This window comes from Schistocerca cancellata, chromosome 1, assembly GCF_023864275.1.
Source record: "Schistocerca cancellata isolate TAMUIC-IGC-003103 chromosome 1, iqSchCanc2.1, whole genome shotgun sequence".
Taxonomy (NCBI): domain Eukaryota; kingdom Metazoa; phylum Arthropoda; class Insecta; order Orthoptera; family Acrididae; genus Schistocerca; species Schistocerca cancellata.
In genome coordinates, this window is record NC_064626.1 from 390,816,705 (window position 1) to 390,841,479 (window position 24,775).

At 40.3% G+C, this 24,775-nt stretch overlaps 1 protein-coding gene across 5 annotated transcripts in view; it reads right to left on the reverse strand.

Annotated features, from left to right (window-relative positions):
* LOC126175571 (telomeric repeat-binding factor 2-interacting protein 1-like) overlaps positions 1-24,775 on the reverse strand; it is a 200,572-nt gene that overhangs the window by 133,553 nt on the left and 42,244 nt on the right. For 3 of the 5 annotated variants that reach the window (XM_049922465.1, XM_049922431.1, XM_049922448.1), the window contains exons 5-7: positions 24,275-24,386; positions 16,744-16,856; positions 1,349-1,432 (exon numbers count right to left, since the gene is read on the reverse strand). In XM_049922465.1, the coding sequence (XP_049778422.1) occupies positions 1,349-1,432; positions 16,744-16,856; positions 24,275-24,386 (309 nt within the window). The remainder of the gene's footprint in view (positions 1-1,348; positions 1,433-16,743; positions 16,857-24,274; positions 24,387-24,775) is intronic. The other 2 variants (XM_049922440.1, XM_049922456.1) reach the window with 2 other exon arrangements.

The following is a 24,775-nucleotide window of genomic DNA, read 5'->3' on the forward strand; positions in this document are numbered from 1 at the left end:
ACATCTACAAAGTGCCCTAAGCACAATGAGACATTATTATAATCTGGAATTTGACAGAAATTTATTTCTGATCCACTGATGACATGCTTTTCTCCTGTTTGAAGATAGTTGTAATAACCAAAACTGGTTGAGAATAAACATATTGTAGTTTCGTATGATTGTAAGCACCATGCTTGCAGGCACATCCAGCATTCGGGCAATCCACTGTGCACTGCACATCTGTAGACCACCACTCAACCCCTCCTGGAATGCTGTGGCCACATCTGTGACAGACGTTAGATCAACTGCTTTCCTCCCTTCACCACATTGCACTTCGAAAGAGAGACGTTAGATCAACTGCTTTCCTCGCTTCACCACATTGCACTTCAAAAGAGAATGCCTTTTTTAGTTTTGTAATAATTTTCTCCAGGACCTTAGCAGACATTGGACCAATGGCTTTTTTAATATCCTTGAGTGCTCGGAACTTCTGGAGGGTTACTGGCACACAGTCTGCATTCTTGTAAAAGAGCTCTACCAGCAGTGTGTGATCCTTCATGGATACAGACATGTTGGGCATCTCAGACACAAACTGTGGAATAGCTGTGTGCTGCGCGCCTGTTGGCGCGTGTATTGTTCTGACGCTTCCAGCACCATCCATTGGTCAAATTTTTTGTCTCCCCCCCCCCCCCCCCCCAATGACGTTTTCTCCTGCGTCAATAATACTCTGCTCAAATCTGACTTCATTCTGAGCAGTGTCTCTCTTTCTACAGCATTTTTAAACACTGGAACCTCAGTTACAGACACCCTGTAATTATTCAACTGACCAAGAACTTAGAGGCACTTGTATTTCTGAAAAGTTGTGATGTATATTACAGTTTCTACTGAATTACTTCTGAAATAGGGTTAGTGAAAGAAAATCCTAAGCTATCTTTGTTTTTATGTCAATCTTTATGTACTTTACATCTGTTCCACACCTTAAAATACAAAGGGAAAAAAAAACAGAAACTCTTATGTAAGCTGTGATTCATTCTGCTTTTAATTTTAAAGATTATGGCTCTTCAAATAAGGTGGATGTGTTGCATCCGGGGCATGTGTGTATGTCAGGGGAGGGGGGGGGAGGAGGAGGGCATGGGGATTTGCATGCCCACATGCACTAAAAAGACAGAAGGTGGTGGTGAAGGACTGGGAGGTGTAGAGGAGGGGATATGAAGGGAGGGACAGGCAGATGAAAAATGGAGGAAAGGGGGGGGGGAGAAGGAGGAGGGATGGAAAGAGATGATGAGAGGGGAGAGGGAAAGAGGGCATGAAGGGAAGAGATAATAAATTAATCATCAGAAATTACTGAAATAACATTTAAAGAGAAACATACCTGATTGTTTTTTGAACTGATGAACCAGATTGTAGTTTACTTTCTGAATTTATTACATCATGACTGTCTGCAGGTACCTTCCCACTGAAAACAGCAGTTTACTGAACATAAGAGTATCTCAATTAAGCATTCAGAATATCAGATCATCTCTCTCAATTAATAACTATAATCTATCATTAATATCAGTTAATCTTAAAAAGAGCATGGAACACCCAGACTAAACATGGAATAATATAAATAAGAAATAAAACATCTGCCCATAAATGTGTACCTTCAATACATGAACAGCCACTGAAATCAAGCCCATACTCAGATCAAATAAAAAGAAAAAGGGAGTGATATCTGGCTGCTTACAGGACATCTACCATATCAACACGCAATGAGAGAATCAGCTGGGACATGTCTCATTTTATTGTTTGCTGCTGTCATATTACTCTGTTAGTTCAGGTGCTGGTTATCATGAAAAGTTGTGAGCAACATCTGTAGTTGATAATGTAACTGTTGTGATATGTTTTTATTGTGAATTTTGGTTCTACGTATGCTGTGGTTATTCTATTACGCAGATTTTTTATGTTAGTTTTGAAAGTGCACAGAAAACAGATAAAGTTCTTATAATACAGCAAAGCCAACTCAGAACTGTACATTAATGGGGAACATGTAAACATTTCAGAATGAAATTACACAGCTCATGTTGCCAAAGCCATGCTGCACACAAAAGCAGCGATGAACTGATAACATGATCCTCTTATTTCCAACTGTGTTTGATTGTTAATACCTCTGATATTATGATCTAACAATATTTTCGTATTTACAACCAAACTCGCAAAACTTCTTTAATCATGAAACTTCAAGCCTAATCTTTCATAAACTGTATAAGTATATGGTGAGTTTCATTGTAAATACTATTGCAAAGAACAATGCATTTGTCAAAATTATGATGACTGTGAATGCCTATCCCTATTTAATCATGCACCTTTAACTAGAACTTCAATGGAAATTATTGCTTTACCAATAGATAAAAGTTGCAATGCTCAAAAATTACAGCTTATCAGTTTTTTACAATTTAATGCACAAGACAGCATTAAATTCTTTTCTTTGAAAGGTCCATCATAATGTGCACCTGTAATGTCAAATATTACATCAATGCTCCATTACTTTACCTCTGCATGATGTAAATTCCATGGAGATGGTATTTGATAGAAAAAGGTGGATACTATTAAGAAAAAGCATCCTTGACCATTCTCATGAAGTATATTTCTAGAACTTAGAGCTACTTTATATTCATACTTAGTTCTGTATAAGCATGAAATCGCTGACATTCAAACTATATCAGAACCCACTCAGAGTAGTATTCAACCACACATCCACTGTACAAGTTATTAGTTGATTACACAAAACTCACAGTGTCCCTCTCTGTCCTGTTATTCAAATGTTCCTAATAAAAGAAGTGTCCCTTTCTGTCCTATTATTCAAATCTTCCTAATAAAGAAGCCTCACATACCGCAGTTTCTATTTCCTTCTAAAATCTGGTACATTGCTCATAAGCCTGTATATCATCTCATGGTTCACATACCCACACAATATAATGAGAAACTGAAATAGAATAACAGCTGTGATGGATAGAGCACAATCATGTCACCACAGCAAATGGAGTAGTTCAGTGTCTCTTGTTGCTGGGGTTTTGTCAGACCTGCCATCGGCACTGCAGGCAAGCACACAATGGGAAAGACACACAATATCAGCCCATTAGATCACAGCCCAACTGTGGTTGCTGAACACAAGCACATGCCGTCTCTCAGGTCATGCATCATCAAGCTTTCCACAAGTCAGAGGCAACAACCATGGGCAAGAACTTCTGAGGACAGTGACTGCCACTCACTACTGCAGATTGTAACAGCTGCAAGACAGGCCAAAAAGTAGAAAATCACTCATCAGTTCAATGTTAACCAACAATTGATTAGTCATCTTACCATTCAATATAACTTCTGCAGCCTAGGATACATGAGCCATAGCTCCACATGTGTAGTTCTGGTCACCCCACATCTTGTAACACTGAAATTAGCACAGGCACAGAAACATTGCCATCAGCTGCTTGAAATATGAAAAAAGATCACCTGGACTGATGAGTCACTATACACACCAGGAGACATCAAAATATTAAAAACCATATGAGGTGACATTCCCTGCTTGCCAGTAATGCACTGTTCAAGCAGGATGCAGAGCTATTCTGATGTGGAAGACAGTTACACAGTGTGGTGTGCTATCATTTCTCACATGTAAACGAAACACTACCCCTTACTCCACTCACACAGATCCAATAGTTCAGCTACGCACTCTGCCTGTCTCTACCTTTCACCATCTGCAATCAACTTTTGTGAGCTGTGGGTGACACTAAGTGGTCACGCATGAAAATGCACCCCCCCCCCCCCCCAAACACACACAGATGTTTGTGGTGTCTAAGTGAATTCATGGCACACTATACATTTATAAGTAGGTAAGTATGATGACACACTGAGTTACTTACATGCATGAGAAAAAGACTGTTAGATATAAGTTTGCAGCCAAAGCTACCTTCAGCAATGAAACATGCACCCACATTCACATAAGCAAGTACATTTGACACACATGACCACTGTCTCTGCCCACTTAGACCAGACTGCAACAGAAGCACATTGAATAGAAGCAACAACCAAGAGTGGAACAGGGAAGGGGGACAGAATGTTTGAGGGAAGAGGAGTCAGCACTGCCTGGCAGAGCATGCATGAACTGGAGGTCTGTCAGGTGCAACATTCCAGGCTGTGGAGGAGGGAGGAGGAGGAAAATGGAGAGCAGAAAGGAGAGGAGCAGAGAAGGGGAAAGACCAGTGGGTGTGCTGGCAGAGAGCAACACACAATGAGGAGGAGGGGAGGAGAATTGTGGGGAGGTGCAGGATAGAGGGGTGGAAACTGTTGGGTGGACGGTGTGGAGAATGCAGATTAGCATAGATTAAGACCTGGCTGATTTCAGGAGCAGAGAATGTGTTAAAAGAATAAATCCCAACTGCACAGTTCAGAAAAGCTGTAGGTGGAGGGGAAGATCCAGATGGCTCGGGTTGCGAAGCAGGCATTGAAATCAAACATGTTAAGTTCAGTTGCAAGCTGTGGGACATGGTGGTTTACTTTGCTCTTGACCACAGTTTCGCAGTGAACATTCATCATTGTGGACAGCTGGTTGGTGGTCATATCAACATAAAAAGCTCAGCAGAGCTAGTATGTGATATGGTTGCTTTCACAGGTGGCCTGTCCTCTTGTGAGGTAGGATAACATACACTTGCAACAGCCTGTTGATGCCACTTCCCTGCACGTTAACAGCCCTCATGCCCATGGTCTTGTCACTACTGAACACTACCTCTCTCAATCTCCTTCAGGCTCCAAGCCCATTACCTCATTCCTCATACTAACTATATCTCAACACACAACAACTTCTCCTTTGAAGAGAAGGTATAAAAACTCACTGACAATCATCATCTGGGGTAAAGCAGAAGTACGACGGTGGTTTGAAAAGTTCTCAGAATGGAATAGGAAAAAAGTACTTACATCACTGAAACTTTTTTATTTTTCAATGTAGTCTCCTTGTAGATTAATACACTTGATCCAACGATGTTCCAGTGCCTTTATCCCATCTTGAAAATGAGTTTCCTCCAGGCTTGCAAAATAGTTGTCAACTTCGGCTATCAAATCTTTGTTTGAAGTGAATCTTCATCCACCAGGAAAAATTTTTAATTCTGGGGAGAGATGGAAGTCTGATGGAGCCATATCAGGTGAATAAGGTGGCTGTGGCAACAATTCATACCTTTGTTCGTGTAATTTTGCTTTGGCAACGGCATGCGTGCGGACACACATTGTCTTGATGGAAGATGACTTTCTTCCTTGCTAAACCTGGCCTGTTTTACGTATCTTTCGTTGCCATTTGTCCAGGAGGGTAGCATAGTATTCTCCAGTAACTGTTTGCCCAGTGGGCAGATAAGGAGATAATCTACAAACAGAATCCCCTTCGCATCCCAGAACACTGATGCCACGATCTTTCCCACCAAAGTAACTGTCTTTGCTTTCTTTGGTGGCGAAGAATCAACATGTTTCCACTGCTTTGACAGTTGTTTTGTCTCTGGGGAGTAGTAGTGCACCCAAGTTTCATCTGTGGTCACAAACTGGCGCAAAAAATGGGCCAAACATTGTTCCAATATGTCCATTCTCATACGTTTTTGATCCAGCGTCAAGAGTCGCGACACCCATCCTGCAGATAATTTTTTCATTTCTAATTCTTCAGTTAAAATGTGATATACCCTTTCAAATGACATCTGGCAACCATAAGTAATTTCATGCACTTTCAATCTGCAATCCTCCATGACCATTCTGTGCACTTTTGCGTTGGTTTCTGGAGTAGTGACACATCTTGGCTGACCACTGCATGGATCATCACCTAAGCTCTCCCGACCAAATTCAAATTCATTAGTCCACTAGGCAATAGTTGAATATGAAGGACCTGAGTCACTGAGTGTATTCTGGAAATTGGCATGAATGTCCTTTGGTTTCATACCTTTCTTTATGAAGCACTCAATCACTTTCGAATCTCAATTTTTTCCATCTTTGCAAATCAGTATGTGGGAAGAACAACAGAGCCACATCACTGCCCAGCTCTCTTCCAAAAGCACTGACGTGGCACATGTTTACAGGAAACAGTCCAATGAATATCACTTGAACAACTCATTGTGCTAGCACTGACCTCTCATGGTGATTCTGAGAACTTTTCAAACCACCCTTGTACGATTCAACAGCAACACAATTTGACACAGTTCATCAAAAGTCCATGTTTGCTGATCGTGGCAACCATCCAAATGTAGCCATTCAAGTTGGGGTGTTAATGGCAGTCTATGCGTGGGATGGTAAACCCTAGTATAGCTACTGCTAGTCTCCTACCAAAGGTGTGGGATGACACCTAGTGTTGCTGGGCTCCATTACTTTTTGTCTGTTGGCAGGTGCACCGATGAAGAGGGCGCAAATGTGCTCGGAGTGCAATACGATGATCCTTCTTTGTGATGATCAGGTGCACCTTGACGACAAATATGCTTGCCCTTACATTCTCATATAGTCTGACTTGAGGCCACATCCAAATGCCCCACAAATCTGGATACTGCACAATTCAACCAGCCGGTCAAATGGAGAGTCACAGTGAGGTCCCTTTAAAACTCTGTTATGTGCTGATAATGCTGTCTCGTGGGAGTACTCAACCTCTTCATGTCTTCCACAGTGATCACTCAACATCTGGTACCATTCACACTCCTTATATACCCTACCAGTCCTGGTATCAATACTAAACAGAAACAACACTAATGCACTCTGGTCGCCATTCTACCCGTCACAAAGCATTGCAGCTCTAATCATTTACACATCCATCAATGATATGTAGATATACTAAGTTCACTGACATTCGATCATGTTTTCTGGGTGCTTCACTTTTTTTGTCAGATAGTGTATATATGCCGTATTTGTTCAACATATTACGTATCCATATTTTCCTGCAAAATATATGGTCAATCAGACCAAATTGTCTTACGCACAAACACCACATAGAAATAATTTCTCAAACCAATACTGTGTTTTTTGTACTCCACAAAATACAGGAAGTTTTTAAATATGAGCTATCAAGTTCGCATTCCTGTTTGTATGCCAATCAACTGATCAATACCTACACTGTAATGCAATTGGTCATCTTATTGGTCATCTTATTCATTACATCGTCTGTATTACAACCAGGATTTTCCAGTATCCTGTGAATGAAAAGTCGCAGTTTAATGGTTCGGAGTGTGACCTGTCTCTCCTTATTGAGGTATATCTCCTGATTAATTGTCCAACTGGTGCATTTAACATGCCCTCTTCTACTTCCATCTCTTTTCAAACATATTGTCATGTAGAAGAAGGTGTAAGTAGATGAATTACGAGCACCAACTTCACTTACTGAAGGTTTATTCAGCACTTGCACATACAAGAGCATGGAGCAAACTGCCTCCGGCGAGAACACACACAGTATATATACAGCTACAGAACAATGATTCTTAATATTTGTGGATACTTCTAGAATGTACTCGAACCAAATATAGAAGTTAAAATTCTACAGTCCAGGTGAGTTTTGAACTCACGACCCTCTGTGCAACAGTTTAGTATCATAATCACTACACCTCTGATAGAACCAAATGCACAATCTTCCTTGGCTACACGAATGAGTATATTTGTGACAGCTTTAGGTTTTATATTAAAACAGTAGTTCTGTTATTAGTGAATACACAGTAATTCAGTGAGCCAGTAATATGAATAAACCAATGATTGGAAATTCTATAATATGCAAGAGACTGAAAGTCAAATGACGATATGCATACTCTTTTGGATAACTGACTTGGTCCATACAAATACAATTAATGGATTCAGACATTTGCAAATGTCCACATGTTGCTTCAAAAATGTAACACCTGAATGTCACCCAAATCAGCCTCCCATTTACTTGACAAGATAATGACATATTTGGAAATCAAAGTGATAGTATGTGTTACTTGAACACTTATATCAAGGAATATGACACTCATCCCTGTTACCACACACATTGTGATCAACAGGTTTACTGCTATTTGCCAAATAGCAGAAGCAATGAGTCGTCAATAGGCACACACAAAAGAGAAAGAAAAGTCTGCAATTCCTTCAATCTCTCTCTCTCTCTCTCTCTCTCTCTCTCTCTCTCTCTCTCTCTCTCTCTCACACACACACACACACACACACAATATGTGCCAGATGGACACACAATGAGAGGTTTGCAGTTTCACAGGAGGGCTGGGGTGGGGTTGTGTTGGGTTGGGTGGGTAGAAGGAGAGAGAGTTGGAAGGCAGGGAGAGGGGTGGCAGGTGGCTGGCTGATGGCTTGGAAGGAGGCAGCCAGGTTGCTGGCTAGGAATGGGGAAGGGAAAGGTGGTAGGTGCACAGGTGGGCCATGCAAAACATATGAACTGGAGCTGGTGAGGTGCAGTGCAAAATGAAGATGATGTAGAGGCATGGATTCAGATGGGGTAACAGGACAGAAGAAGGGGAAACTTTTGGATAGAGGGTGTGAGGACAGTGGATTAGAAGCAAAAGAGACCAGGAGGATTTTGGGAGAAAAGGATATGCAGCAAGGATAACTTCCACCTACTTAGTTCAGAAAAACTTGGCTGGAAGGAAGGATCCCAAGGACTCTAGCATGTTGTAGTCAACAGTCTGTTGTGTCACTGTGTGGTCGACTCTGTTCTTGGCCACAGTTTGGCAATGGTCATCCATTCATTCTAACGGACAGCTGGTGGGTGACCATGCCCACAAAAAATATTCTGGAGTGACTACAGCAAAGCAATTATATGTGCTTTCATTGGCAGCCCAGCCTCTGATGCAATAGGATAAGCCTGTGACAGGACTTGGGTAGGATGTGCTAGGTGGATGGATAAGGCGGGTATTGTACCTGGATCCTCTGTAGGGATATGACCACAGTGGCATGGAGTTGGGAATGGGATTGCATAGGGATGGACCACGACATTGTGTAGCTTGGGAGTTGTGGAAATGATCTTGACTATGATGTTCTTGATTTCCAGGCATGATGATAGAAAATGAAAGCTCTGGTGAAGGCTGTGGTTCAGATAGTCCAATCTGGAGCTATATCAGGTGACTGCTGCTTTGCGGCTGACTCTTGGTGGAAGTGAGAGAATTAAGAGTATACCACAAACAGATTTTTTGTGTAATATCCTCATACCCCCAATCCTCCCACTACCCTGAAGAATCAGCTGTAAAGGAGCACCCCCTTGTCATCCATTATCATCCTGGACTGTAACAAGGGAACCATATCCTTTGCCAGGTTTTCTATCATCATGCCAGGAAATTAGGGACATCCGACCCAAGATTCTTCTCACCCATCCTCAAGCAGTATTCCATTGCTGACCCAACCTACACAACATCCTGATCAAACCCTATGCAATATCCACTCCCAACTCCATGCCATATCACTGTGGAAGAACCAGGTGCAATACCTGCTTGATTTGCCTGCCCAGCACATCCTACTACAGCCCTGTTATACATTTATCCTATCTCATCAGATGCTGGGCCACCTGCAAAAGCAGCTCAACAGCAACCACTCCACAGCATTTTATGCAGGAATGATAACCAACAAGCTGTCCACCAGAATGACAGCCACCAAACTGAGGTCAAGAACAGAGTTTATCACCCAGTGGCATAACATGTTGCAGACCACAACATGTTCCGAGTTCAATAGCTGCTTCATGACCCATGCCATCTGGATCCTTCCTTCCAGCACAAGATTTTCTAAACACATCCTCCACTCCCGCAATCCTCCTGATCTTAATCTTCACTAACCCACTGTCCCCACATCTTCAACCCAACAGTTTCCCCTTCCTTTGTCCTGTCACCCCTCCATGTCATCTTCATCGTGTGCTACATCTCACCGACTCAAGTAACCTTATTTCGCATTTCTCACCCATGCATCTGCGACCCCTCCCTCCCACATTCCTACCTGCACACCTGCTGCCTCCCTCCAACCCATTTGCTACATGTTTCCAACCTCTCCTCCTCCTTCTCCCCCCCCCCCCCCACCTATTTCTCCCTCTACTCACTCCACACACCACAACACAACCCACACCCCTGTCCACCTACAACAATGCAAACTTCGCATTTTATGTCAAGCTGGCACAGTGGACGTGCGCAGCTGTGTGTGTGTGTGTGTGTGTGTGTGTGTGTGTGGATGCATGCGTGCTCATGCCTATGTGCATGTGTAGTCTAGCTTGCGAAGGATTTCTTCCAAAAGCTAACTAAGATTTCTTTCTTTTTGCGTGTGCGCCTGTCGAAGATGCAACACTTTTGTTATTTGGTGAGTGCTTTCCTTTAATCCTACATTAACTACATTTTCGCAGAACTTTCTTCAATATTATTCATCACTGTTGATTAAATGGGTTGCTGAAGTACCTGTAAGACAATTCATATTCAAGCCTCATCTAAAGTCATGGAAATATCTCAATTTCTGTAAGCAATTTCCAATTGAATAAGTAATAAAGTTTAAGCAAATTGGTAAGAGTCTACAATGTTACTATGTTTTGTGGAGCAAGTTGTGATGGCAACCCAAGGGGTTCTGGCAACAACTGATTCAAATACCGAACACATAGCTTGAATTGTAACAATAAGTTAAAAAATAATCATGTGGAATCCTGACATGAATATATGCACAATGTATTTGGATAAAACAGGGGTTGTACTTCCCAAAATGCACAAGGTATTTGCCAAAACAGACAAAAGATGTTGGCACTAAACAGGCAGCCATAAACACCATTTGGATTGTTCAGTAACTGTAGATCTCTTCCGTGAACATAATTTTTTCTCATGATTCTTAAACAACTGCTTCATGACCCATGCCATCTGGATCCTTCCTTCCAGCACAAGATTTTCTAAACACATCCTCCACTCCCGCAATCCTCCTGATCTTAATCTTCACTAACCCACTGTCCCCACATCTTCAACCCAACAGTTTCCCCTTCCTTTGTCCTGTCACCCCTCCATGTCATCTTCATCGTGTGCTACATCTCACCGACTCAAGTAACCTTATTTCGCATTTCTCACCCATGCATCTGCGACCCCTCCCTCCCACATTCCTACCTGCACACCTGCTGCCTCCCTCCAACCCATTTGCTACATGTTTCCAACCTCTCCTCCTCCTTCTCCCCCCCCCCCCCCCCACCTATTTCTCCCTCTACTCACTCCACACACCACAACACAACCCACACCCCTGTCCACCTACAACAATGCAAACTTCGCATTTTATGTCAAGCTGGCACAGTGGACGTGCGCAGCTGTGTGTGTGTGTGTGTGTGTGTGTGTGTGTGTGTGGATGCATGCGTGCTCATGCCTATGTGCATGTGTAGTCTAGCTTGCGAAGGATTTCTTCCAAAAGCTAACTAAGATTTCTTTCTTTTTGTGTGTGCGCCTGTCGAAGATGCAACACTTTTGTTATTTGGTGAGTGCTTTCCTTTAATCCTACATTAACTACATTTTCGCAGAACTTTCTTCAATATTATTCATCACTGTTGATTAAATGGGTTGCTGAAGTACCTGTAAGACAATTCATATTCAAGCCTCATCTAAAGTCATGGAAATATCTCAATTTCTGTAAGCAATTTCCAATTGAATAAGTAATAAAGTTTAAGCAAATTGGTAAGAGTCTACAATGTTACTATGTTTTGTGGAGCAAGTTGTGATGGCAACCCAAGGGGTTCTGGCAACAACTGATTCAAATACCGAACACATAGCTTGAATTGTAACAATAAGTTAAAAAATAATCATGTGGAATCCTGACATGAATATATCCACATAATGCACAATGTATTTGGATAAAACAGGGGTTGTACTTCCCAAAATGCACAAGGTATTTGCCAAAACAGACAAAAGATGTTGGCACTAAACAGGCAGCCATAAACACCATTTGGATTGTTCAGTAACTGTAGATCTCTTCCGTGAACATAATTTTTTCTCATGATTCTTAAACAACATTTAAGCAATGGTTAAACTGCAGTCTGTGTAAAAATTTTCCATACAACTCGCTCTTTCATTTCTTTCCTTTAGTTCTGGTTCCCCTGTAATTTTTTTGCTTCTCTTCCTTTTCCTACTATTGAATTCCACTACCCCATCACAATTAAATTTTTGTCTCACTTAACAAACTGAACAATTTCTTTTGTCTCATCATACATTCTCTGAATCTCTTCGTCATCTGAGGAGCTAGTTGGCAAATACAGGATATAAAAAATAGCCATTTAAAATGTACCACAATGGTGTAGTGAAAGTTGTGATGAGCAATTTGATATAAGACACTTGTGGTCAATCAAGCCAGGAAACAATCTCAAATCGCCTACAAAAGCAACCTAAGCTGCAGTGCCTGCCAACAACTTTGTTAAACAATCTCTATATCAAAAGATTATTTAATATGAAATACATAGGCTGAACTTCTCAAGTGCAGCCATAAAAATAAGCAACACATGTAACTTTAAAGGGTTTGCTTTGTTTAGTGATGAGAAATTGCAGCTTATGTATGGTATAACTCTGCAATTGAATTGTATAGGTCAGTTAACTTTTCTTTCTTGTTGTTGTTGTTGTTGTTGTTGTGGTCTTCAGTCCTGAGATTGGTTTGATGCAGCTCTCCATGATACTCTATCCTGTGCAAGCTTCTTCATCTCCCAGTGCTTACTGTAACCTACATCCTTTTGAATCTGCTTAGTGTATTCATCTCTTGGTCTCTGGCTACGATTTTTACCCTCCACGCTGCCTTCCAATACCAAATTGGTGACCCCTTGATGCCTCAGAACATGTCCTACCAATTGATTCCTTCTTCTAGTCAAGTTGTACCACAAACTCCTCTTCTCCCCAATTCTTCTCAATACCTCCTCATTAGTTATGTGAAATACCCATCTAATCTTCAGCATTCTTCTGTAGCACCACATTTCGAAAGCTTCTATTCTCTTCTTGTCCAAACTATTTATCGTCCATGTTTCACTTCTATACATAGCAACAGTACATACAAATACTTTCAGAAACGACTTCATGATACTTAAATCTATACTCCATGTTAGCAAATTTCTCTTCTTCAGAAATGCTTTCCTTGCCATTGCCAGTCTACATTTTATATCCTCTCTACTTCAACCATCATCAGTTATTTTGCTCCCCAAATACCAAACACCTTTACTACTTCAAGTGTCTCATTTCCTAATCTAATTCCCTCAGCATCACCCGACTTAATTCGACTACATTCCATTATCCTCGTTTTGCTTTTGTTGATGTTCATCTTATATCCTCCCTTCAAGACACTGTCCATTCCGTTCAACTACTCTTACAAGTCCTTTGCTGTCTCTGGCAGAATTACAATGTCATCAGCGGACCTCAAAGTTTTTATTTCTGCTCCATGGATTTTAATAACTACTCTGAATTTTTCTTTTGTTTCCTTTACTGCTTGCTCAATATACAGATTGAATAACATTGGGGAGAGGCTACAACCCTGTCTCACTCCCTTCCCAACCACTGCTTCCCTTTGATGTCCCTCGACTCTTATACCTGCCATCTGGTTTCTGTACAAATTGTAAATAGCCTTTCGCTCCATGTATTTTACCCCTGCAACCTTTAGAATATGAAAGAGAGTATTCCAGTCAACATTGTCAAAAGCTTTCTCTAACTCTACAAATGCTAGAAACATAGGTTTGCCTTTCCTTAACCTTTCTTCTAAGATAATTCGTAAGGTTAGTATTGCCTCACGTGTTCCAACATTTCTACGGAATCCAAACTGATCTTCCCCGAGGTTGACTTCTACCAGTTTTTCCATTAGTCTTTAAAGAATTCGCGTGAGTATTTTGCAGCTGTGACTTATTAAACTGACAGTTCGATAATTTTCACATATGTCAACACCTGCTTTCTTTGGGATTGGAATTATTATATTCTTCTTGAAGTCTGAGGGTATTTCGCCTGTCTCATACATCTTGCTCACCAGATGGTAGAGTTTTGTCAGGGCTGGCTCTCCCAAGGCTGTCAGTAGTTCTAATGGAATGTTGTCTACTCCCGGGGCCTTGTTTCGAATTAGGTATTTCGGTGCTCTGTCAAACTCTTCACGCAGTATCATATCTCCCATTTCATCTTCATCTACATCCTCTCCCATTTCCATAATATTGTCCTCAAGTACAACGCCCTTGTATAGATCCTCTATATACTCCTTCCACCTTTCTGCTTTCCCTTCTTTGCTTAGAACTAGGTTTCCATCTGAGCTCTTGATATTCATAAAAGTGGTTCTCTTTTCTCCAAAGGTCTCTTTAATTTTCCTGTAGGCAGTATCTATCTTACCCCTAGCGAGATAAGCCTCTACATCCTTACATTTGTCCTCTAGCCATCCCTGCTTAGCCATTTTGCACTTCCTGTCAATCTCATTTTTGAGACTTTTGTATTCCTTTTTGCCTGCTTCATTTACTGCATTTTTATATTTTCTCCTTTCATCAATTAAATTCAATCTCTTGATCCTCTGCTGCCTTTACTACTACATCCCTCAGAGCTACCCATTCTTCTTCTACTGTATTTCTTTCCCCCATTCCTGTCAATTGTTCCCTTATGTCCTCCCTGAAACACTGTACAACCTCTGGTTTAGTCGGTTTATCCAGGTCCCATCTCCTTAAATTCCCACCTTTTTGCAGTTTCTTCAGTTTTAATATACAGTTCATAACCAATAGATTGTGGTCAGAGTCCACATCTGCCCCTGCAAATGTCTTAAATTTAAAAACTGGTTCCTGAATCTCTGTCTTACCATTATATAATCTATCTGAAACCTTCTAGTATCTCAAGGGTTCTTCCATGTATACAACCTTCTTTCATGATTCTTGAACCAAGTGTTAGCTATGATTAAGTTATGATCTGTGCAAAATTCTACAAGATGGCTTCCCCTTTCATTTCTTACACCCAATCAATATTCACCTACTATGTTTCCTTCTCTCCATTTACCTACTCTCGAATTCCAGTCACCGATGACTATTAAATTTTCGTCTCCCTTCACTACCTGAATAATTTCTTTTATCTCATCATACATTTCATCAATTTCTTCATCATCTGCAGAGCTAGTTGGCATATAAACTTGTACTACTGTAGTAGGCATGGGCTTCGTGTCTATCTTGACCACAATAATGCGTTCACTATGCTGTTTATAGTAGCTTACGCGCACTCCTAGTTTTTTTATTCATTATTAAACCTACCTATTTGATTTTGTATTTATAACCCTGTATTCACCTGACCAAAAGTCTTGTTCCTCCTGCCACCGAACTTCACTAATTCCCACTATATCTAACTTTAACCTATCCATTTCCCTTTTTAAATTTTCTAACCTACCTGCCCGATTAAGGGATCTGACATTCCACGCTCCGATCCGTGGAACGCCAGTTTTCTTTCTCCTGATAACGACGTCTTCTTGAGTAGTCCCCGCCCGGAGATCCAAATGGGGGACTATTTTACCTCCGGAATATTTTACCCAAGAGGACGCCATCATCATTTAAGCATGCAGTAAAGCTGCATGCCCTCGGGAAAAATTAAGGCTGTAGTTTCCTCTTGCTTTCAGCCATTCGCAGTACCAGCACAGCAAGGCTGTTTTGGTTAGTGTTACAAGGCCAGATCAGTCAATCATCCAGACTGTTACCCCTGCAACTACTGAAAAGGCTGCTGCCCCTCTTCAGGAACCACATGTTTGTCTGGCCTCTCAACAGATACCCCTCCGTTGTGGTTGCACCTATGGCACGGCCACCTGTAGTGCTGAGGCACGCAAGCCTCCCCACCAATGGCAAGGTCCATGGTTCATGGTGAGGTTTCTTTCTTAGGTGTGATGAAATGGCTCACTTAGCAACAGCAAGAAATGCTGCATAGTTATCAAGGATAAGACAGACACGATACCACCACTTTTACAAATGGCCCCATCATTGACCATTATCGTATACAACCTCGACACTGGTAAAACATAAATGAGCAAAAAAAGAGCAACCTGTGAGAGCACTCATGTGCTGCACCAACTGACTTGAAAAGTTTTGTCCTGCATTTCATATTGGTATGATCATTATCAGGCTGCTGTACAAGATGAATGGTCACAGACAAACTGTCTCAACAGCCAACATAATATTGCTGAGTCTTTTTAGGAAAACTGCAACAATTAAGTTTTGTCCTCTATTTTATATTGGTATGACCATTATCAAACTGCCATACAAGATGAATAGCCACAAACTGTCTCAACAACCAACATACTGTTGCTGAGTATTTTCAGGAAAACGGCAGCAGCCATTTCAACACTTGTCTCAGCATTTTACTGATTTCAAACTCCATTTGATACACTCATTCTTTAAGTCTGGGCAACCAATTTTTCAGTAAGTTCAAGAATAGTTGCAGCATTAATTGATGTAATATTTACAGTAAAAAGGAAGCTTTTAATTTCATGAGCAGAATATTTTGTGAACATCCAACCCAACAACTTTACTCAGCAACACCTAACACACCATGCTCCTCATGAGCGACCTACTTTCCACAACACTTTACAGTTATAAAATTAATATCCCTGTGAAGATAACATAATTTTTAAGTTGTTTATAATTTTCACAGATTTCCAGCCAAGTCCTATGATTTAATTGACAAGTTTCATATGTGGTCCACACAAACACAATACTTGGAAGAAAATGCTCAAATACATAAAACAACCATCACTACACGTAAATATTTCTGCAGATCTTTAAATCAGCAACAGAATAGCAAAAACATTGTAAAACATTGTAACATAAAATAAAATACCTACTGTTTCTGAAACTCAAGTCTGTCCGTTACAGACAAAAATGTATACTTTGTAATATTGGGCAACATGTGTTTCAGAAAATGCTTCTTCAGTGACTGCCATGTTCGACCCTGCAGCTGAAAAATAAATGGAAAAATAAAGAGAATAGCTTATATTTCAATTATGTAGAGTGATTTAAGGGTTGCTTCTTGACTGAGCTTTCAAATATTTACTGTTTGCAAAGTAACCAGCTAATCTATACTATTGAGGTTTCTAATCCAACCCCTACACTCATTAAATTACACAAATCCCCTAAAGGTATCTCTAATACATGTAAATGGGTCAAAGATGTAGGTAATGATAATGGTGTCATTGTTGTTCTTAATGTTTTTATTGCTCAACACTGTAGTCTTTCATGTTCACACTTAGAAACACGAGAGTGGTTAAAAAGGATAAAATATCCCAAATGTCTACAAGAATTAATATAAAAACATATTAGTCACTTCATAAAAATTTATGATGAAATAAGTGCAGTTCTACTTTATACAGCATATACCAAAACACTATAGGAGATTAAGGTGGCTGGCCAATCAATCAATTAAATATGGACAGGACAATCACTCTGCACCAAAAAAAGTCTACACTTTTGTTACGACAATTTACAAAATTTTACAATACTTGCCCCACACACATCATTTTCATCTAAAATACAGTGCAAATTCACATTTACACTGGCAGTTGCAATCTTGGAAGAATTCATAATGCATTCCATTAAAATGTCGCATATTGAACCATGGACGGCATTAATAGGTGGTTTGTCTCACCACAGAACCAGGGAACAGACACTATGATCAAGCAGTTGGTTTCACAGATCACAGCTGATTGTTAAGGACTTCCATCTACAATTCTGCCCATCAGCACATGACATTCTGAGTCAACAGGAATAGTACACTTTCCTGAAATGTACTCATGAGAGAAGCATCCTTGGTCACAGTGTAAATTTGCTCACTTCCCTCAATTCAAACATTCCCTGATACACAGCAGAATGACACTGCCTTTCCCTGGTTTGATACAAATAATAAATACCTTGGATCATTTTCTCTCCTTGGTACATCAATTAGTGAGAACTGAAGGAAATGGAGCAGATGAGAAAACTCATCCTTCTGTCACACCTCATCAGCTGTAGTGCCTCCAGAATTGCACACAGTTCTGCTGCTCTGAAAATTTAAAAACTATCTGACAGGAGACGTTTGCAGGAAAAAAACTGAGCAGCCACAGGAGTATAACACATCAGAACTGCTTTCTTTCACAAAAAATTTCAACCCTAAGATTATTTTGGATGTCATAAGAAACCAAGTAAGAGATTTGCTCTAACATTGGCAACACATATCAATATATGTCAAACTCACACCTAGAAGGTAGCTCTTCACGCAAAACATAAGAGGCATCATTCACTAATCACCATAAAATGCTGTTTCATGGCTGGGTGAGAATTGCGTTCTTTGGAGGTGTCTAGCCTACAGAATACATTTCATACGCTTAGCTATGAAAAGAGTCTCTTCCATGCTCATAAGTAAAGACAACAAAAAATACTAAGGCATACTGAAAGAGGTGCACAAGCCCATTTGTGAGGTATTTATTTCTAAAAGCTAACTACTCAAACAAAATTTAATGTGCTACAAACTCTTAATCAAGAGGGGGGTCCTTGTTCGTGGCACAGTCTTTGTACAGAGTGAACTGCGACGCAGTTTACACTATTCTGTTGGACATCATCTGACAACACAAGAAGAAAAGTGCCAAGAAGGAGGATGTTAACACAGTGTTCCGCTGGAACAATGTGTATACGCAAATCTTACAAATCCACAGGAAAAGGAAGGGGGGAAGTTTGAAAGTGAGATGGACTTGTTTAGTGGACAAGGGAGCCAGCACAGTCAAAGAGAAAAATAGTGTCAGTGGCACACTTGGCAATAAATGGGTGCCAAAACAGCTGGGGATGAAACGTTAATAAAGCTGCCTGATATTCCTGGTGCTCACTGAACTTCGCTGCACTAAAATACACTACACCTCACACAGTAACCCAGGTGCTAATACCAGGGGGATGAACTGGGTGTCCGGCATCAGACTTTGTAGAGCTGCAGTCAAGGGAAGCCGCTAGAGGGAATGCAGCTCGGGAAGATGGCGTGGAAGATGCGATAGCATTTTTCTCATTAACCAGACTGCAAAAAAAACACATAAACTGGGTGCGGGTGTGAAATCCTGCTGTCAGCGCAATCTCCGGTAAAGTGCACTTTACAATGCGAGCCACATGGCCCCCAGAAAATGTGGCAGTCTGAGCACTATCTACGGCGGCAGTGAGCAGTGAGTGTGCTGGGGAGAGGCGGTGATACCTTGACCGGCAAGCACTTTGCTAATTTTCAGTCAGTGCAGACCATTGTCTGCTGCTATAGGTGAAGGCAAATGGAAGGCATCACCTAAGTCTTATCAATCTATCTCAATCAAGTAATACAATAATTTCTTTTGTTGAAAATATGTACACCCACATATCTAACTCTCTCCTGAAATAGCATTCAATATTTGAAGTCTTTGCATAGGCTTTTTTAGTTCTGTAATTATGATCACACTTTGTCCTTTTTTTTCCAGAAAACAACCAATTTAGCCAATAACAAATAAAGAGTAGCAAACAACATCTTCTGAGAGATCTCAGTAAGATATCCTGGGACAAACAACAGATGCCACCCCCACAGCACAGTTCTGCATTCTGAAAATGTTATCTCTGAAGCTGAGTTTGACCAACAATTTTGCAATTCATTAATTAGTAAATAAATTTAGAATAAACTAGTTTATTTATTTTTTAAATCACTTATACCTGTCATCTTGTATGCTTGAAATGTAGCTGAACTACAACATTACAATAAGTATGTGGGTTTTACCTGGCTCCTGGGGTTTCTTCACTTTATATCATCTGCCAATCCTCAGATGCTAGTAATACGGTGGCGATAACATGAAACTACATCACTGTGATATTGTATAATCACAATTGACGATGTGTCATACACCTATCACCTCACTAAACTGTGAAATGCCTTTGTTGGGAAAGTGTGTCGTTTCTTCATAACACATGTGCTTGCTAACTGTAGCTCAAAACTGTGTTCTAAATTTTCCAACACTCTATGTTCTTGTTAGTAAAGAGACTGGATGAATTTACACCTATGTGCCATGATATTTTACACTCAATGGATTTAATTGCTCAAAAAGATCATAAGGTTGTAATCGAAGTTGGTGTGGATGACCAGTACAAGAGCAAGAAGAATATTTTTCACCATAACACAAAGATGGAACTGATAAAAATGGTCTTTTTTTAATCTTCATACCAGTTCCACAAAAACATTAAAACAAATGTCAAACTGATCTGTGGAACAGAATTAATTACAATACCATTTAAAGTAATGGTGTGTGTTTTGCCCATGCCAATAAACTGAATACTACAGGTCATAATATTCTTTGTTTTGGACAGTTCATAAGGAATCTGCTCCTTCACTGAAGAAATGTGTGGCTGACTACAAACATGATCATACATGTCTTGGAAGTGATCCACATGAAGGACTTCCAAAAACATCTGCAGTTACAGACTGAAAGATTGAAAAAGTGCACAACGTAGTCCTGGGTGACCACCAGTTAAAACTGTATGAAACAGTTCATGAAATATGAATATTAGAAGAAAGAATACGGTACATTTCATGTGAAGATTTAACTATATGGAACTCGTGTGCAACATACACCTTGCATTTTTTGGATGCAGACAAAAGTCAAATATGAAAATAAATTTCTTAGCAATGTTCAGCTCATTAAAAAAAATACCAATGATTCTGTGCATTAATCTGTTACTGTAAATGAGATGTGAGTCAGCCACGTCATGCCATATATGAAACAGCACACACAGTACTGGGTAGAAACTGGTGGCACTGTAAAAAGAACTGAAGTCAAATTCATCTGTTGAATACATTATGGTTAATATTCCTCAGATTCAAACTGATTCATCTTTCTGATTATGTTTCATAGGGCCAGACAACAACAGGTAAATAGATACAAGTTTTCTGAATAGACTGGTTTGTAAGGAAGTAATCTTTCATCAGAATAAAAGGACCCTGCCCCACATGTATTTTGAGACTGGAAGGAACCATGTGATTTAAACCACACATTGTTGGAACATTTACCCTATTTATAACATTTGACAGAATCCAATGTCCACCAATCCTCAAATCTAAGGCAATTTGTAGCTATCAGTATTGGTACACTATGAGGAAAAACTTCAATTTGAATGTCCTCAGTGCCATGGAACTGATACAATTTTCTTTCACATAGGCAGCACGCAAACTGTGGACCTGCGCTGTGCCAATGTGCCAACTATTGTTCATCTGCAGCTGAATAGTGGCCTTCCACAATTTCTGACCACAGTAATTTAACTTTGGCATGAGACTATACACCGAGGTGATAAAAGTCATAAGATACCTCCTTTTGCTCAGCACACTGCAGCAACTCGGCAAGGCATGGACTCTACAAGTTGTTGGAAGTCCCCTGCAGAAATATTGAGTCATGTTGCCTCTATAACCATCCATAACTGCGAAAGTACTGCCGGTACAGGATGTTTTGCACGAACTGACCTCTCGATTATGTCCCTTAAATGTTCGTGGGATTCATGTCAGGCTATCTGGTTGGCCAAATCATTCACTTGAAATGCCCACAATGTTTTTCAAACAAATCACAAACAATTGTGGCCTGGTGACTTGACATCATTGTTTGGGAACCTGAAGGCCATGAATGGCTGCAAATGTCTCCCAGTAACTGAACATAATCATTTCCAGTCAATGACTTGTTCAACTGCAACAGAGGAGCCAGTCCATTTCGTGTAAATACAGCCCACACCATTATGAAGCCACCACCAGCTTGCATAGTGCCTTGTTGACAACCTGGGTCCACTGCTTAGTGGGGTCTGCAGCACACTCAAACCCTACCCTACCATCAGCTCTTACAAAATGACTCATCTAACCAGGCCACAGTTTTCAGCCATCTAAAGTCCAACCGATATGGTAACGAGTGCAGGGGATGCACTGCAAGTGATGTCACACTGTTAGCAAAGGCACTCGCAAAGGTCATCTGATGCCATGCCCATTTGATGCCAACTTTTACCATAGTGTCCTAATGGACACATTCGTAATACATCCCAAAATGATATTTGCGGTTATTTCATGCAATGTTGCTCATCTGTTAGTACTGACAACTCTACACAAACGCCACTGCTCTTGGTCGTTAAATGAAGGCCATTGGCCAATGCATTGTCCGTGGTGACAGGTAACGTCTGAAATTTTGTATTCTCGGCACACTCTTGACACTGTAGATCTTGAAATATTGGATTCCCAAATTATTACCAATGTAGAATGTCCCTGTGTCTAGCTCCAACTACGATTCGTCATTCAAAGTGTGTTAATTCCTGTCATGCAGCCCTAATCATGTGGGAAATCTTTTCACATCAGTCATCGGAGTCCAAATGACAGCTCTGCCAATGCACTGCATGTTTCTACTTTGTGTACACAACTTACTGTCATATGTATATGTGCATACTGTCATTCCATGACTTTTGCCACCTCAGTGTAATAGTTCACACAATCAAAAGTCATACAAAATAGCAAATGGTAATACTTTCTGATTTAATGATCCTACCATGTCTTTTGTTACAGGCAAGTGCAGTATGTTGGGTTTATGGTCTTTTCCAAATCCAAACTGTTTATAGTTGAAAAGTTTGCCCATTCTATGTGTTTATAAATTCTATGGTACATGGAAATCTTTTTTTTAAATTGCAGATTACAATGAGAAGGGATAGATTTTTTTACTATTGTTTTACCTCCTTTTGTGTAAAGGGATTTGACAACAGGTTACTTATGGCTATCTGGGAAACTAAGCTGAAGCCCCTAAAGCCATTCTTGTGAAACACAGGGGTGGTGGAGACCGCTGATGAGCCTGGGAAAGTAGGCAGTATTCGGCCATCACCAGTTGGACATAAAGTCATTGACTCAAACGATCAGTAATAATCACTGGAGCTTCCGAGCCTTCCCCAGAATTACATTGGAATACAGCATATACAAGGCCGAATCTGCAATGTGCTGCTACCATTCACCAAGGTGACTTCCAGGTTCAAAACTGCTACCTGTCTCACCTGCTGTACTCGGTCATTGTTAGCCACCAACCTTGCAACCACTCATGATAAAACTCAAAAACTTCTACCTCTGCCTTAATGAGCTGAACTGATGTTGTTTGGTGCACCATCCTCCCGCTGCAGTAAATGTAAGGCATGCTAACCGCTACTGCACCCAACTAGTACCTGTAAACAGTCATCAACATCTTTGGATTTCCTTGGTGGAAATGCCAAACTGCTGGCCATCTCCATACTGTGCAGAGCTGCTGAGATATTACCCGAGCATACTCCTTCAATGTCCACAAGACTGCTCTGGTAATAAGCATTCACTGACTTGGGCAGGAACACCTGCTGTACATGTTATGCTGGCCGCCAGTGAACCAGCGGCCCACTTGACACCATTTTTTGAGAATGAACACTGCTGGGGTGAAGGTCTCTGAAGACCGCTGAGACAGTGCCAACACGTTCCGAGGCCATGCACTGCATTGCCGAGGGCCTGGGCACTGACACATAGGAGAAGACATGATTTTAAACTTTAAAGCAATAAATTATTATTCTGCTAATGTTACATCATCAGTGGCCAGTGTGCCGACCAGGCTTCTCCACTGCACACCACATTCTGTCATCTCAACATCAGTTAAAAAGTCACAACACAGCCCCCCACACTACTACTGTGTAAATGGACAATAAGAAAAATTTCTTTTTTTGCTACCACAATTTCGGTGCCCATCAGTGTAGCTATAAACTTATCACGTAGCTTAAATGGCCAACTTACTATACTAATTAAATTTCTCTCTCCCTTAACATATGGAATAATTTCTTTTACATCATCATATTTTGTTTTCATTTCTTTGTCACCTGTGGAGCTAATAGGCATGTACTGTGGTGGGTCGTGCTTTTGTTTCTATCTTGGCTTTGATAACTCATTCACCAGGCTGTTCATAACAGTGCAGCCACATTCCTATTACCCTGTTCATTTTAGACCTATTCCTGCATTACCCAAATCTGATTTTGTGTTGACACCCATATACACACCTCTCCCAAAATCCTGTTCTCCCTGACATTGCATTTCACTTACTCCTCATAATCTAAGTTCAGCCTACCCATTTCTCTTTTCAAGTCTCAAATCTAACTAAACAATTAAGGGACCTATATTCCATGCTCTGAGCCACAGAACACTATGGTACCAGAAGAAGTAAAAGGATTCCACAGCATTTTTTTTATTATTCCTACTCTAACAATTATCATTTGTGTGCTACCTGATAACAACAACACAACATCTATAGTAAGCAACAACAAAAATTATATTCACTACAAATCATTAAGAGTGTACTATCAATTGTAACACATTAATTCATTTCCAACCTTTTTTTGTGCAATTTTCTTCCAAAGAGTATTTCCCAAAATGAGACCAATCTCCTTGTTCTCTACAATGTAACGAAGAATTTCTCTCTCTTCATTTCCAGAGAATGTTCTGCTGAATAAAAAAAAAAAAAAATAAAAAAAAAAAATAAACCACATAAACATTTTACTTCAGGCAAAGCTAATATTATAAGACAAAATCTATAGGATTTGAATCTTCTAATGATGAATATTAAAGCACTCTAGGTACATATTCTGCAAAATAATGTGCATATAAATTGTAATGATTAAAACTTCATTCAATAAATGTAAGAATGGTACAATTTCTAGAAATTTAATGAAGAAGTCACATGAAATGTTAAACAAATTTATAGAAACATTTTACACAATTCAGCTTAAATGGAAACAAGCACTTTAACCAAGGTCTTAAACGAAGCTATACTGGACCCAGTAAACACACAACCTGCATAGAACTAAAACTAGTCTGAAACAAAAAGTTTGAAT